Raw genomic sequence first — 16,721 nt, 5'->3', positions numbered from 1 at the left:
CACACTCCCCATCCATAACCCCCCCACCACCACCCACTCTCTTCCCTACTTCTCTTTCTTTGTCTGTACTTTTCCTTATCCCTGCTCTTTTTGTATACTAAATACCAAAGAATTCGACAGGATTTGGTGCTTTCATAAAGTTTTATTGCAATAGTATTGAACATATGGTTTGTAATAAGACGTGTTTATACACAGACGAACTGTCTCCAGGTTTTCAAATACTTCATGATTGAACTGTTTGTATACACTATGGTTGGATGTTGTATTGTACCGAACAACCTGTCTTCAATAAAAACATATTAAACAAAAAAGAATTGTTCAGCGGACTCTGCTGAACAATTCTATAACTCTGATGCGTGGATTACAACCCGTTGATCAGGGTTAACCCCTAATGTGACCACTGCTTCCCTGTCCTCTGCCTCCCGCCGTTAACTTTTACCTTTAAATTGCGCCCCCCCCTCCCACAAACCGGATCCCTGCAGCTACCATCCCTAGCCGACTTCCCTCCTCTTCCACTCCTGCTGGCTTCAGGTGCTGCATGGTCAGGTAGCCCCTACACCCCCGATCAATCGCCGCTCCAAGCTGCATCTCTCCTTCCCTCCCGCTGCCTGCACTGATCTCGGTGATCTGTCAGGCTATGGAAGGGGAGAGCGGTGCAGTTGGGGGTGAAGTTGGGGCTTGGTATACATGTGTTTACCAAGCCTCTCCCTGTAGTACAGTGGCTATAGGCAGTGATCACTCCTATATCCACTGACAGCTTATATATAGTAACCGCGAGTGTTACTTTGCATCAGACTGTCATTTTATGAATGAATGGAATCTCTATACAAATTCCTCATTCATTCAAGTAAAGCGCTGCAGAGAAAAGAGACTATCTTCATTCCCTTTTTTCTGCAAAAAAAAAAAATATGGGGGTCTGCTTAGACCTCTGATATCTCATTAAAGTATTGTTTTGGTAAACTTTTGCACAAATATCGCGGGACCTTAGAAATCATTAGCACCTTCTTTTTTTATTCAAGAAAAAACAAATGCAGGCGCCTCTGAGTTAGACTGTAAAGTGTGTATTAATAAAAACACATAGTAACTTGTATCTAGGTAAACAAGGACTGGTACATCTGTGGGTAAACGCTCTGTGGGGCAGCCATCACACTGGTCAGTAGAAGGTATGCTGTCTCAGCCACTCAGTGGGCTCTCCCGGCCGGAAGGAAGATGGTATGATGGTGGAGAGCTGGCGAAAGGCTTGGAACGCTTCCTGGGTCGTAGTGCTAAAGGGGATGACCTCATAGGCTTGATTGCGACATGTTTCTGCGCTGGTGCACCCTGGTGGTAGGAGGAATGCGCGCTCCTTTTTTCAAGCTAGTTCAGATGAGCTGGATGTACTAGTATTTCTTTATCGTACATCAAGGGACACAGAGCCACAGTAATTACTGTATGGGTTATATGGCACCTTCAGGTGATGGACACTGGCACACCCTAAACAGGAAGTTGAGTTCCCCATGTAACCCCTCCCCTTACCGGAAGTACCTCAGTTTTTCGCCAGTGTCTTGGGTGTTGGTCACGAGTAAAGATGTGCTGTGCTGAGCTCCGCTGGAATATTGCTTACTGGGGCAAGCCATGCAACCAGATCCATTCAAAGTGTCTTTTCCAGGCCGAATTGAATGGTACCAATGGTGAATGGTGTCCAAAGAAACGAGGTTTTACCTGTAACGCTTCTCTTTTTAGAGAGCTGGACTCCGGGATCCAGTATTTGTTTTTTTCAGCCATATTCCTGGTGGGGTGCTTTTTATAGGTCCAGGGCTGTGGATCCTCCGATAAAAGGGGGCCCCAGTCCCTGAAGATTTTGTAACAGAGCCCACCGTGAGAGGTGAAGATTGGGTCTGTTACCACAGAACCCTGCGGCTGGATAAGGTAAGGGAGGTTTCTAATTCTTGTGGGCTTTCTCCTTTAAAGTAAATGTGGCTATGCCTATAGTCACCACCGGGGGCTGTCAAGAGCACGTACCTGTTCATGCTTGTCAGTCTCGCCTCTGTTCAAGCTGCACACTTCCTCCGGCCCTGGCTCCAGGTAAAGTTGTGGCATAGGGGGGTTTTCTGCTCCCAGGAATGTCCCCCCACCTGGATAGCTCCTCCAAGCAGAGGGAGCATGGCGCTACATGGCGGTGTACCACGCCGCTCCCGCCGCCATTACAGCCATTCCCTTCGGCAGCTCTCCTCCTCCCCCAGTCCTCCTCCATGCGGTCCGGTCTGGATCGGAGCCTGCCTCACGCGGGAAACAATCTAATTTGAAATTGATGAAGAAGGGGGGCGCGGTGGTCGGAGGAAGGGGCGGGGCTTAGCAGCGCAAATTGAGCATCCACAACACGGGCTGCATAGTTATAAAATGCACCTTTTTCAGGTGCATACAGCTAGGAGGGACACAGAGCGGACGGATGGCATGTGAGTGGGTGACACAGGCAATTCCCAGGCACATTTACATTAAGCTTCAGGCTGAGTTTAATAGCAGCGACAGTTGCTGGACTATTACTCAGCAGTGGGTGCATATGTTTTGTGGTACCTCTGCCTTTGTGCTCAGCACTATGACCAAAGGAGATGGTTCAAATGCCACAAAGCCCAAGGACACGAAGGGGTCGCCCTCAGGTCCTAAACACCCTCCCTCTGTGACATCATCCCGTTCTAAAAAGGCTGGTCAGAGTGAGCCATCAGGGTCATCAAGGGCTGTAATTGCTTCCAGCACTTCAGCCCCCGTCTATATAACTGAGCAGGTTTTCTCCTCAGCTATGAGTGGTTTAGAAAGAAAGATTAGCGTCTTTAATCGCATCTTCACAAAGAGGAAGAGAACGCATTAGGTCCCCTCTACCACCCAGGATCCTCAAATGGGGGAACTGTGGGAAGGGGAGAATGAATACCCCTCAGGGGACCGCGAACAGGCTGACTCCTCCTCTTCCGAGGAATTAAGTGGGGCAGGATCTTCTTCAGCTTCACATGCTGAAAAGTTGCTGGTGCATTTTCTTACTGAAATGGTCCGCTCCACATTTCAGCTACCCTTAACGGAGTCGGTTGAAGAGCCCACTTCCTGTTTGGGTTCACTAAAGCCTCCTCAAGCCTTGCGTGCCTTTCTGGTCCATTGAATCTCCTGTCATGATTCAATCCGACAATGCCACGGCAGTGGCTTATATCAATCACCAAGGGGGCACCAGAAGTCAGGCAGCCCAGGCAGAGGTAAATCATATTCTAACCTGGGCAGAAGAACATGTGCCGTGCATTTCGGAAATCTTCATTCCAGGGGTAGAGAACTGGCAGGCAGACTACCTAAGTCGCCAGCAGTTGTTCCCGGAGGGAATGGTCCCTTCACCCCGACATCTTCCTGGCTATATGCCAAAGATGGGGGATCCCAGATGTAGATCTGTTTTGCGTCCAGGTTCAACAACAAAGTCGACAAGTTTGTGTCAAGAACAAGGGATCCACTCGCATGCGGAACAGATTCGTTGGTGACTCCGTGGGATCAGTTCTCACGGATTTATGCATTCCCGCCTATTCTGCTGCTACCTCGACTTCTTTGCAGGATCAAGCGGGAAAGGAAGTTGGTAGTTCTTGTGGCACAGAAGATTTTGGTATGCAGAAATAGTAAAGATGGTGGTAGGAAACCCATGGACCCCACCACCACGTCCAGACCTGCTATCGCAGGGACCAGTGTTCCATCCTACTTTACAAACGCTAAATTTAACAGTTTGGCTATTGAAACCCACATTCTAAGGAATCGTGGGCTTTCAGGATCAGTGATACCTACCTTGATTAATGCAAGGAAGCCAGCTTCCAGAGTCATTTATTATAGAGTCTGGAAGTCCTATGTTTCTTGGTGTAAATTCAGGGGTTGGCATCCTAGGAAGTATGTCATGGGTAGAATTCTTGCCTTTCTGCAAATGGGGCTAGAGATGAAGCTGGCCTTGAGTATTATCAAGGGCCAGGTCTCGGCCTTATCAGTATTGTTTCAGCATCCGCTGGCTTTGCATTCTTTGATCCGAAGCTTTATACAGGGGCTAACGCGGCTTAATTCAAAGCCTAAAGCTCCCCTGAACCCTTGGGACTTGAATTTGGTTCTGTCGGCATTACAGAAACAGCCTTTTTCCGCCGATTCAACATGTTCCTTTGGTCCTTTTGACAGCTAGTTTTTCTGGTAGCCATTTCTTCTTCAAGAAGGGTATCAGAGCTGGCGGATCTTTCTTGAAAAGAGCCATATTTAATTGTTCACAGGGATAGAGTGGTATTGCGCCCTCATCCTAGCTTTCTGCCAAAGATGGTTTCAGGTTTTCACCTAAACCAGGATATTGTTTTACCTTTATTTTTTCCAGAACCCTAAGGAAGGAAAAGTCACTACACTCTTTGGATGTAGTGAGAGCAGCCAAGATCTATTTGAAGGCAACTGCTCAGATTCGGAAAACAGATGTTTTGTTCGTGTTGCCTGAAGGTCCTAGGAAAGGACAGGCAGCATCGAAATCCACTATTGCCAAATGGATGCGGCAGGTAATTATTCAAGCTTATTGCTTGAAGAGGAAGGTTCCACCTTTCCAGGTTAAAGCTCACTCTACCAGGGCTGTTAGTGCTTTGTGGGCAGTGCTTCACCAAGCCTCCATGGCTCAAATCTGCAAGGCCGCAACCTGGTCTTCAGTCCATACATTCACCAGATTCTATCAGGTGGATGTAAGAAGGCATGAGGATATCGCCTTCGGGCGCAGTGTGCTGCAGGCAACAGTATAGGTCCTCAGGTCTGATTGCACCCTACTTTTGTTGTGTCCCCTCCTCTCAGGTGACATTGCTCTGGGACCATGATGTACGTTAAAGAAAATAGAATTTTCATAACGGCTTACCTGTAAAATCCTTTTCTTGGAGTACATCACAGGACACAGAGGTCCCTCCCCTCTTTCTGGTTACACGTCTATTGCTTTGCTACAAAACTGAGGTACTCCCGGTAAGGGGAGGGGTCATATGGGGAATTGAACTTCTTGTTTAGGGTGTGCCAGTGTCCATCACCTGAAGGTGCAATATAATCCATACAGTAATTACTGTGGCTCTGTGTCCCGTGATTATATATACCTAGTGCTGCCATCTAGTGGAAAGTTCGTATTGCTACAGACAGCATTTTTAGTAAACATTAAACAATAAATGGAGGCAAAATACATTATCTAAATATATTCTCTAAATATATAATGTAATATAGATGAAAATTATCACACTAGCGATATTGAGTAAATATTAGGAAAAGGGAGGGAGGGGCTTTTAGATTGTAATTAAATATTATATGCAGTATTAATAGGACATCACCGGTTATGTTTATGTAACCTTTATTATGTAAATGGGCTATAACCAGATATTGTCTGATTAAAAAATTAGAAGATTTTATATAAAAATTAAAATTGTGGTTAGTATTCCACAGGATAGGAGCAGGGACGTAACTAGTAATCACAGGGCCCCATAGCAAAATGTTGTATGGGCCCCCTCCCCCCCAAAAAAATGAACTAATGCCATTGAACAACTTATGACTGTGCCACACTCATGTGGCACAGTACCCAGGCAGCAGCTTATATTAATTACGAACAAAACAAAAATTTGCCAAAAAATCTACAGGTTATATTTAGTACACTATAGTGTAAGTAAAGTCAGTTTTTTTTCTAGTTTTTCACCCCCACAACTAACACCCCAGGGCTTGTGGGGACGAGGTGCTTTTCCAGGCACTGTGCAAAACAGATGAGTCTCTCTCCCACTCCCTTCCTATTTCCTGTCCAGACTCCAGAGCCAGCGCAGTGCCTCCTTACATCTCGGGTGTCCCCCCGCGGAGTGCCTCCTTACATCTCGGGTGTCCCCCCGCGGAGTGCCTCCTTACATCTCGGGTGTCCCCCCGCGGAGTGCCTCCTTACATCTTGGGTGTCCCCCCCCCCCCCCCCATTGGAGCCCTTCTATATCCCAGCAGCGGTGTCTACCCCGCCATTACTGAAGGCCGAGGGGGAACATAATAGAGGCGGAGCCGGCCGGCTACAAAAGAAATTGAGCTGCTGCACCCCCACCCCTTTCCATAACAGGTCACGGATGACAGACAGACCGGGGGCGGAGGGTGGTCGGCGCCGCAGCTCTATTTCTATTGTAGCCACTCGGCAGGCTCTGCTTCTCGTTTCTAACTCGTCTGGTCTTCTGGAAAATGCGGCCCTCCACTGGCCACGGACCTCTATCGGCGGGCGGCGAAAACTCGGGGAAAAAAGGAATTCTATTGGCAATTATGACTGGTCCCCACCCGGCTGAGGGCCCCATAGCACCTGCGTGGGTCGCTGTGGCGGTAGTTCTGCCACTGGATAGGAGTAGGGGTCTCATTAATAGGAGTTAAAATGGCAGAGTGTATGATATAAAAGGGGGGGGGGGGGGGGAGACAATGATATGTTAGATTTATATAAGATGTATAGGTTCCGCAGTGTAGAATTAGATTATATGCGTATATATTATTTTGAGTGATTAGATAGGAAAGATTTTTACCATGATGCATGTGTTTTAAGACCTGTGTCAGTTACATTTACTTGCTGATCTGGGAATCCCACCACCCCCGATATGTCATGCTCATGGATCACATGACAGACTAAAAAAAAAGTGTGTGTGTGTGGGGGGGGGGGGTTAATATTATGACGTTATAAAATAGTGGACACCTCTAATTCTTCATTCAAGCTGTCAGGTGAGAGGGTATTTAGAGAATAGATCCAGAAAGTCTCGCATTTGCAAAGCCTGTGAGATGTTTTGGCTTCAGAGAGGTTTCTGGAAATCTATTTATTTGTTCCTTCTTTTTATTCTACTGGTCATGTGCTTTCAGAAAATATATGGTTTGGGGGTCTTTTACAAACTTTGAAAACTATAAGTGAAAAATAAAAAAGCAAAGGAAAAATTGTAAAAATGGAGCACGGGGCCTGGCAGCAAACGGGTTAAAAGCCAACCTTTGTTTCCCATTCAGGGCATTGTAATAGGTTTTAATCCCTCACTTCTCTCCAGCATATACTATTCCTTTGCTCCCTTGGAGCTCCATTCAGTGTTGAGAGCCAAAGAATATACACCGATCAGCTATAACATTATGATCACCCACCATATCCGGTTGAGGCATGGGCTCCACTAGACCTCTGAAGGTATGCTGTGGTTTTTGGAACCTAGCCATTAGTAGCAGATCCTTTTAAGTGCTGTAAGTTGCTAGGTTGGGGCCTCCATGAATCAAACTTGTTCCAGCACATCCCACAAATGCTGGAGGACAAGTTAACACCTCAAACTTGTGTTCCTCAAACCATTCTTGAATTCTCAGACCAGGCCACCTTATTCCATTGCTCTGCGGTCCAGTTCTGATGTTCACGTGCTCATTGTTGGTGCTTTTTTAATTTTGTAGTTTTTTTTTAAACCTCAAATGAAATAATTATTGGTGCTTTTGACAGTGGACTTTGGTCAGCATGGGCACCCTGACTGGTCTGCAGCTTATGCACTGTGTGTTTTTGATTCCTTTCCATCAGAGCCGTCATTAACTTTTTCAGCAGTTTGAGTTCTGTTGATCAATGAGTCTTGCCACCCATGTCCCTCCCTATCGCCAGTTTTCTTTGCTTGGACCACTTGAACATCTTGCAAGAGCTGCAGTTTTGACTCGGTTGTCTAGCTGTTACAGTTTGTTACTCAAATCCTTTTGCTTTCCCATTTTTTTTTTGTGCTTTAAATCAAATTTGGGAACAACATGGTCACTTGCTATCTAATATATCCCACCCAAGTTTAGATGCCATTGTAACAAGATAATGTCATTCACTTTACCAGTCAGAGATCATAATGTTATGGTTTGATTTTATGGGTATGGAGGAGCATGTGACTCACTATCTGACAGTGGTACACTAATCACCATTGTCCATGAGGGACTCCTTAGCCCTGTGTAAACTACAACTCTGGCAAATCATAGCTTTTATAGGACTAGTTTTCACTCCCACCAGCTTAACAAAGGTGGTGAGGGAGCGAAAAGAAATAAAGCTAGCTAAGCAAAAAAGTTTTTTTTTTTTGTTTTTTTTTTTTTTTTTTCTTTTCTCTACAGCTTTAGTGACCAAACTTAAAAGAGAAATTTTTTTTTTTTTTTTTTTGGCTATTCATACTTACCTTGGTGGATGCAGCATCAGACCGATGCTGTATCTGTCCCCTGGCGTCTCTGCACTGAGAACCGAACCACTGAACACCGCTGATGGCTCGGTTCTCACTCCTCCCTGAGCAGAGAGCTGCTGCCTGTCAGTCAGCATCTCTCCTGCTCTGCTCCTCCACGCTCATTGGAGCGCTGAGCTGTGGAGGGGTGGGGAGCGGCTGTCTCGGTGGCATGCTGAGACTGCCATTAGTCCAGGCAGCTGGCGGATCCAGACTTCCTAAGTTGGGCTGACGTGCTGCCTGGGCTGATCCTGGTGACTTCAGTGGAGAGCAGACTTCAGGCCGGGTCACAGGAGTGCAAAACGAATTGCACTCCTATGACCCTTGGGAAAAGCCCAGCCTAAAAAGCTCAGGCTGGACTTCTCCTTTAACTTGTATTGAAGTATGTCCCACGCCGTGAAGGCTGCTAGATGCTGTAGAAATCTTCTATGCATGATGCCAAGTCCTCGTCCTGGTGCTGAACCCTCGCCACTGCTGTGGTTCATAGGTTCAGGTCTTTGGGCAGTTAAGTTGGGTCACCTAAAGTTGTAAAAAAATATTTACAGTATACAAGATATGCTGCTAGGGAGGGCAAATAATTGGTTCACTTTTGCAGTGAAAAAAACTTTTGTGAATAGATGGAATTTTGGCCTAATTAGTTCTTTTGTTCTTTGATATCTGGCTTGGTGGGTTTTAAGAATACACCTCTTTTTAATGTCTTTTTTTTTTTTTTTTTAAATATATAAAGCCTAAGGAGTTTAGTTACTGTAAATACGTCTAAACACCTGTAAATGCAGGAGCACTAACCATATGTATTTTGCAGTATTCTAGAACATAAATGTCTTCAGAAACCTCGTTCTTTTTTTGTTGTGAGACAAGAAAATAATTGTATAATCATACCAAATGTAAAACACCATGCAAGGTGAGAGTGATGTAAATAAAATACCTGCCTAATTGTGGTTAGACAAAAATACCTTTTGTGTGCTCTTTTGTGTGCTCTTTTAACCCTAGTTATGACCTGCTTATAACTATATACTGTTTTTTATGATTGATCTGTTTACCTAGCATCCAAGTTAATAACCTATCAAGTTAATTTTTAAATACAATTTACATTTAAATATAATGTTTTGTCTTATTTAGGTACCAATGATTCTTGTTGGAAACAAGTGTGACTTGGAAGATGAAAGGGTTGTGGGCAAAGAACAGGGGCAGAATCTAGCTAGACAGTGGAACAACTGTGCATTCCTGGAGTCCTCTGCCAAGTCCAAGATTAATGTCAATGAGGTAAAATGGTATATGATTTTGTGTGCATTGATTTTTCTTGTGATAATGGTTTAATTTTTTTTTACCTTTGAACACTTGATCTAATTAGACCATTGTTTGTGTACTTATTAAGTGTTCTCCAAACATACAGTCTGTTATGAGAATGCATAGCCTTTTCAATGTTTTCGATAAAAAGAGATCAGCCTGATGGAAATAAATGTTAACAGTTTGTTAATGTATGAAAAACCTTATTTTATAATCGTACATTACAGGACACAGGATGGTATAGGGCTATGCTGTGACGCCCACACATGGACTCTGGCAACCAAGGCTTTTTGATAGCCTAGCATAACTCCTATAACTCCCTGCATGCCTCAGTTTGTTTGCTGGTGTCTTTACCCTGCTCTGGAAAAAGCTAACCATTTTCATCTTTTATCAAGATGAGTTTTGCTCTAAGATTTCTTCAGTTACTTCAGACCTTAAGGCTCGATTTGCAGCTTTCCCGATTTGAATGATCCTTTCCTCCCCACTGTGAGAAAGAAGCAGGGCTAGCCTTTAATGTGCCTGATCTCAGAATTTATGAATTCAAAACTCAGAATTTGGATCTCGGAATTTAGAACTCCCGTCTTGGAATTTGGAATTCGGCTCTCGGAATAGGGAACTCAGATCTTGGAATTTCGAATTAGTAGCTCTGAGCTCGAAATTTGGATTTCTGAATTGTGAACTCAGATCTCGAAATTTTGGAATTCGGATTTCGGAATTTGGATATCAGAATTCAAATCTTAAAATCTGTAATTCAGAATTTCCCCATTCCCCTCTGCCACTCCTTCCTCATCTGCTCTGCAGTATCGAGATGAACATTTCAGTGATTCTTATATCATCAAACCGGCTTAAACAGAGATGGTATTTGTACTTCGTCAGATGTCTGGTGGACTCTTCTTGGGCCCTCCCAAATTGTACAGGTCTTCTGTGCCAGGGGACAGTTTACCACCCTGCTTCACAGCCGCTGACTTTAACCTCCTGACTGTTGAAGCCCAAGACTGTTTCTGCCCTCTCTCTGTCCAGCTTCTCAGAATCCCAAAGAGGACTCCCTCTACTGTTTGGATTTAGTGCGCACAAGTCTACCTCTCAGGGACAATTTCATATAGACAAAACTGACTTTTTTGCAACTCTTATGGCTTTGAATTCTATCCTGTGTCCTGTAATGTACAGTTAAGAAAAAAATTTTTGGTCTAAAGAAAAGGGAATTTATAGATAGGACAAAGCCTTTTTTTTTCTATATTAACACATGAGCAGCCAGACCTGCTCGTTGCATACAAAGTTTCTGCTTCTTGATTGCAGAGCTAACCAATGGTTGTAGTTTACATATCACGATGCAAATCTGAGTCTGCCAACTTGGCAAAAACAATGCCCTTCGTGGCTATTTTATTACAATAACAAAACATGGCACAGCAAACCTTGTAAAAATGTGAGTCTTATCAATAATTCAAGTTACATGCTGCAAAAATAACTTACGATATTTGTGCACTGAAAATACAGTATACTTCCCCTTAATGAGGAAATGACTTGTGTCACGAAGAAGGAAAAAAAAACAATCAGAGGGCAAAGGATTAATCCACCAATTTTGCCAGAGGTCTACTTGCAACTAATCTTTTCCCCATTACCGGCTTACCTTGCTCTGTTCTTTTCTGTATGGAGGGTGGCCATCTTGGTAGAGGATAAGGCTTTGCTTACTGTCAGGGCTGCCCTCTTGAGGACCGGTGATCTGACGACTGGAGGGGAAATAGCCAAATTACAGATCTGCAGAATAAATGATGCAATTCCTTTTACATCCGCCTGTCCGTAAGGATGAATGGACCTTCTGATCAGGTCCGCCTGAAAAACTGTTAGGTGGACCTGATCGGTACGCCCGTCTGAAAGGGTCCTTAGAGTGTAGCATTCCGGGTTACCGTCCAAGTTCCCAGATAACATGGTAGCATGTCAGAGGGCAAGTACAACTCCCACTTGCTGTTGTCTACGGTGAGATATCAGATTGTCTATGGCTAAATATTTTGTTGAACATGGCAAGCAAGATGGCTAATCTTGGTGTTCAAAAACAAGCATTTGTTCTTCAGTTGCAGTCATTGCCTACAATACACTACACTACTAAACCACCTGAAAAATTTTGGGTTATTTTTTTTCTATACATTTGTTCTGTTGCGTTCAGGCATCTACATCTAAAAAATATTTCTCTTTCCAGATTTTTTATGACCTTGTGCGACAAATTAACAGAAAAACTCCTGTACCGGGCAAGGCACGCAAAAAGTCAACATGCCGGCTGCTTTAATACACAGATGTGCTGTAGCTCTGAGCCAGGTATTTGATGATGTCTTTAAAATAAGTGAAAATACACCTTTTTACTTACGCATACATGCAAACTATGGTGAATGAGTTAATGTGGAATGGGGTTAACGGCTTGGTTGACCATTAGGCCAGGGAGTCCAGCCATGGCTGAAAATGCGACATTCCCCCTTTAATAGCTAAATGACACAAATCCTATGGTTTTTGTATTTTTTTTGTTTTATTTTTATTACACTTTTTTTCAAACATAGAAAGTAACAGATACAATCGCAAAATACAGTAAGATATGACATCCAAAAAGAGAACAGCATATGTATTATATTAAGAATACAAACCACATAGGTACAGCGGTAATCCGAAAAACATGCATCAGGAGGACCATTAGCATTCCAATAAGAGAATTAAGCATAGTATACATATTGCTTTTTCTTTTTTATTTGAAGTATGAAGGGTCTCTGTTTTTTTTTTTTTTTTTTTTTTTTTTTTTTTTTTCTAAATTTCGTGCAATTTTTTTTTTTAAAGCAGCTGTTTAGGCTGGGGGGGTAACTAGAGTGCCCTTCGATAGAATTACCAGTAAGCAGGTGGGCTGGTTGTAGTAAAATATTTTTAAAGATCTTCAGTCACATTTTTTTTCTGGAGAAACCAGATTATTTTTATAGTTTTTTTTTTTTTTTCTTGGGTGTACATGTTGGTACAATGTAAACAATCTTAATAAACAATAATTCAAAAAATTGTCGTGCATATAGTTTGTAAATATACAAAATATATTTATACATTGGGCAGCCCCATATGCAGATGTCTAGTACATACTTAGTAATACGGCATTTAGTTTGAAAATAAGAAATGTTCAACACACGAATAGAAGTAAAGAAATTGGTAGTACTTCCAAATGAGCTATTTTGGTTTAGTGAGACTAAATATAACAAATAACATTTTAATTGTTTTTGATGATAGTGGAATATATTGAAGTGTATGGTATGGTTATTTTTCCTGCTAATTATTCCTGTGTTGCTAATACTACTAGTAGTGTTTTTTCTTTTTTACCCTTTTTTTTTTTTGCTGTGTGGACAATTAAATAATGAATAGAGGCTGTAAAATATATTTTTGGCTAAAAAGACTTGATTTTCTTGGAAATGTATTCAGGTTTATTGGTAAACAAAGTTTATTTTTTAGGGGGATGGGGGTGTCAGGTTTATGGGACAAGATGGTTTTCGCCACACTGTTTATTATACCTGATGGCTAGTACTCTTGAACTATAGACAGGCATCCTCAGTGCATATATATTTAAAATATCAAGAGATGTTTTTTCTTCTACCTCTTTAACAAACAATGACCTTCTTTTGTTGCCTGTTGCAGGTCTGAAGAACTGTTGTCTAACGGCAGTGCCAGCATTCCAAGTCAAATTACCCTGTCAACAACTCCAATGGACTTTCCTGTGGTGGTACCCTATATAATATGGATGGAAGTTGCAAGCTCAGATTGTGCACCATCAGACCCTCCCCTCCTAAAGTCACGAGAAAGATGCCTGCTTCAAAATGTACTTCACGTATGCAACTGGGAACAGAACCCACATCCAGTATTACTGCTAACAGAGACATTGTTCACCCAACAATGTTTTTACACGTCAGAGTACGTGTACTGTATTCTTTCACAAGCCCTTCCTTTCCGTCGGAGTATACAGTGAAAAGCACCACTATTTTAGCTTACTAAACAAGAAAGTCCAAAGAGCTCTTCTATAGACTACTTCTGATGATCTTGCATCTTTGGTATTTGTAGCTTCTTGTAACTATTATTTTTTCCCCTCCCTTCAATGAAATACAAGAGCAACATTAGTTGTGTTGTACAAAGTGCTTCTCACAACTAGATTTTTGTTTTCCTTTCTTTCCTTTCCTCCATTTTTAGGGAATCCTGTGGAATCTTGTATTGCACCCCCTTCTGGAAGCAGAGGAGCGGTTATAATAAATTTATTTCTTGTAGTCTTTGTTGAAAACTCTGCGTTTAATATTTCTCTGGAGAGACAGACATTTTCCTCCTTTTATTAACCATTTCCACACTCTTTGTTTACATAAGGAATACTGTTTATAGATGTGTATACAGTGGGGGTCTACAACAAGAAGTGTATATTTTAAGAGTTCTTTTTTTAATGATTTATCAATATTTTGTAAATCATTTTCAAGCTTCTCCAGCTGTAGATTCTCACTGTGAGCCTTTGTCCCCCCTCTCTTGCTTGCTCATGCATATGTGTATTTGCAATACCAAATATACTGATTTAGTAATTTTTCCTGTCAGTGGTTGTTTCACACGTGTATTGTTTTGGTTGCGTTGTTAAATGGTGGAAGAGTCCAGTGGATGTGAATGTGGGACGTAATTTTTAACTCCTGTGTTACTGGTCACCAGGCCTGCATTGCAGTAATTAACTTTTTTTTTCTGCTGATTTATTTATCAATGCCTTGTCGCTTTGTATGCGTTAACATTTGGGTGTAAAGATTGTGTATATATCCAACAGGGAACCACAGAAATTCAGTTGATCAATCTAATGCTACAACTGCTTTGAGGTGGCCAAATGTAAACTAAGAAGCCTTAAATAAAGTGGTGCAATTTTGTACAATTTAGCATCAGTTCAATAAATTTTGGATTGCCGTGCAAGGGCTTGCATTATAACCATCTGCCACTTTTAATAATCTGTGCAGTACATTGACAGTGCTTCTTAACAAATCTGCTGTCACTGAAGTGCACTGTATTCATTCTGCAGCCTCCTGATTCTTTTGTGCCAATTAGAGTATTGCATACAAGCCCTCCAGGATGGCACAAAGTGCTGTTAAATGGTAGTAGAGTGTTTCGTTGGTGTCATTTTTATTCACTGTTCTGAACGATGCATGTGGCAGTTTGACAAAATGGGAGATTTAAAATATATATACAGCAAATATAGGGTGAAGAACTAGGTAATTTGATGACAGCTGCTCAAACGAGTTGCAGGTGTTTGTGTTCACAGTGTGCATTAAAAGTCAATTATCACTCTTGTTTTTACTCTTTATTTTGCCCAGGCAGATACAGCGGACTGAGGATAAATCAAGTTTTATCCAAGAGTCTTCATGTGTTTTTAATTTGCTAAGCCAGTTTGTCATCTTTTTTGGGGTTTTTTTTCCCCTGTTACTTACAGATTATGTGCTTATTCCACCCCTCTCACCCCGTTAACAGTTTGACATCTGAACTCTGCTTATACACAGACAAAAATCAAAATAAAATACTGTACTTTCTTGTATGCAATAATGTCTCACAATCTTCTGACTGAATGTCTGTGGCCTTTCTTACTCAGTTCTGTTTGCTATCTGTATGTGTGTAGCCACAACAAATGAATCTGTAGCGTCTATTATAAGCCAAGAGTTTCATCAACCAAAATAATAAAATCTATTGGATTTACTGTACAGTTATTCAAGCACTCCTATAAAGTGTATTGTATTAAAAATACCACAACAAGCTAAACATGAAAGTACAATTTGTGTATGATTTGTATGTGAAATGTATTTGAACTGTTTTTTTATTTTTATTTTTTTTGTGCATTGCATCGTTCAGGTGGTTCAGCTAGGCATACTCCTACCAGTGTACATCCGGAGCAGAAAACAATCACACTGTATGGAAAAAATTTATGTCGTCTTTGTAATGTTTGAGATTCCAGACAAACACCTCCATTCTTTTGTTCATTTGTAGGGTCTACCTACTGCCAATTGGTCTCCCTTGGTGGCCAGTGATAGGACATCTTATTGGACAAGGAGATGGCAGTTTGTACAGCTTGGCTATAAGGTCAGGGAAAGTCAGGCCTTATTAACACATTGAAACTGAAGGAGAGGAGCACAGAAGAGGCGTTCTGTCTTTTAAATAGCAGGCATCTTGTATGCTCTTAGCATACTTACAAGTTTAAAATTGGGTACAGGTTCACATACATATTTTTCCAGTGAATGCTGCAAATATGCTTTATTTAGAAATGATTATTAATTTTCATTTATAAGTTATTGAAGGTGACACTTGAATCTTCCATGGAAGCTGAAAAAAATTGATTTGATTTCACATTTTATGGTTACTGCTTCTCTATCCAGTGGAACAAATGGTATGCCCTGGATAAAGATGCAGTTGAACTATACTGAATACTTTGTTGTATCACAGCATGTCCAGGAATCAGACAAAGTTCGGTCTATGGGCAAGCTGGCTGTACTGAACGATCCATCGATCAACTTCAGTACAACCAGCCTGTCTTTTTTTTTTTTTTTTTTTTTTTATGCCCAATCACTATCGGTGGCTATAGTCACCAGCAGTGATGTTAAGAAAACACTGCTGCTCTCCCGGGCCGGTCTGTACTAGTGTGTGTATGTGGCAGCTGCAGCCTACTCCACGCCACAAGATGGTGACTTTAGACACCAGCACCCAATTCCTGAGACCAGCGGGACAACATGTATTCTTCTTTCCTGTGAGCGACACTACAAGTATAACCAGGTCACAGCAGTGGAGCCTTCCCTACTGGCAGAACACAAGAACGCCGGGAGAATCCAGCACTTTTCTTCAACCTGTGTTTGAAAAAAAATTGCATAAAGTATGGCCTTCCTTAATAGGGTTTTCTTGATAACTGCAGTATGATCCACCGTGTAAAGCCTGGTACACACTAATGGGTTTGTTTTTTTTCAGCCCAGTGGGTTAAAAAACAAAACAAAAAAAAAAACTGGCAGCTCTTGTCAGAGCTGCTGTACTAACAATCCAATGTTAGTACAGTGATCCCTCTCGCTGAGCTGTTGTGTTCTGACAGGGGGATGGCTCCCCCGCCACAACACTCCAGTCAGCTCTCTCGGCCATTGATTGGGAGCCAGTCAGCTGCTGTTGGACCGGCTGACCTACACACGGGCCAAATGTCCGCTGATTTTTATTGAACTGGCCAGTGTCTTCTGACATTCGGCCCATGTGTAC

At 42.2% G+C, this 16,721-nt stretch overlaps 1 protein-coding gene across 2 annotated transcripts in view; it reads left to right on the top strand.

The window, feature by feature from the left end:
• The window catches only part of RAP1B (RAP1B, member of RAS oncogene family), a 113,387-nt gene extending 98,194 nt beyond the window's left edge, over nucleotides 1-15,193 (top strand). For both annotated transcript variants that reach the window (XM_073620080.1, XM_073620081.1), the window contains exons 6-8: nucleotides 9,306-9,449; nucleotides 11,668-11,783; nucleotides 13,125-15,193. In XM_073620080.1, coding sequence (XP_073476181.1) covers nucleotides 9,306-9,449; nucleotides 11,668-11,754 — 231 coding nt within the window. In that variant the 3' untranslated portion in view covers nucleotides 11,755-11,783; nucleotides 13,125-15,193. The remainder of the gene's footprint in view (nucleotides 1-9,305; nucleotides 9,450-11,667; nucleotides 11,784-13,124) is intronic.
• Nucleotides 15,194-16,721: the final 1,528 nt, after the last annotated feature.

The sequence above is a fragment of the Aquarana catesbeiana genome, linkage group LG03, assembly GCF_042186555.1.
Source record: "Aquarana catesbeiana isolate 2022-GZ linkage group LG03, ASM4218655v1, whole genome shotgun sequence".
Lineage (NCBI taxonomy): Eukaryota > Metazoa > Chordata > Amphibia > Anura > Ranidae > Aquarana > Aquarana catesbeiana.
This window is presented reverse-complemented; position numbering and strand designations above follow the sequence as displayed.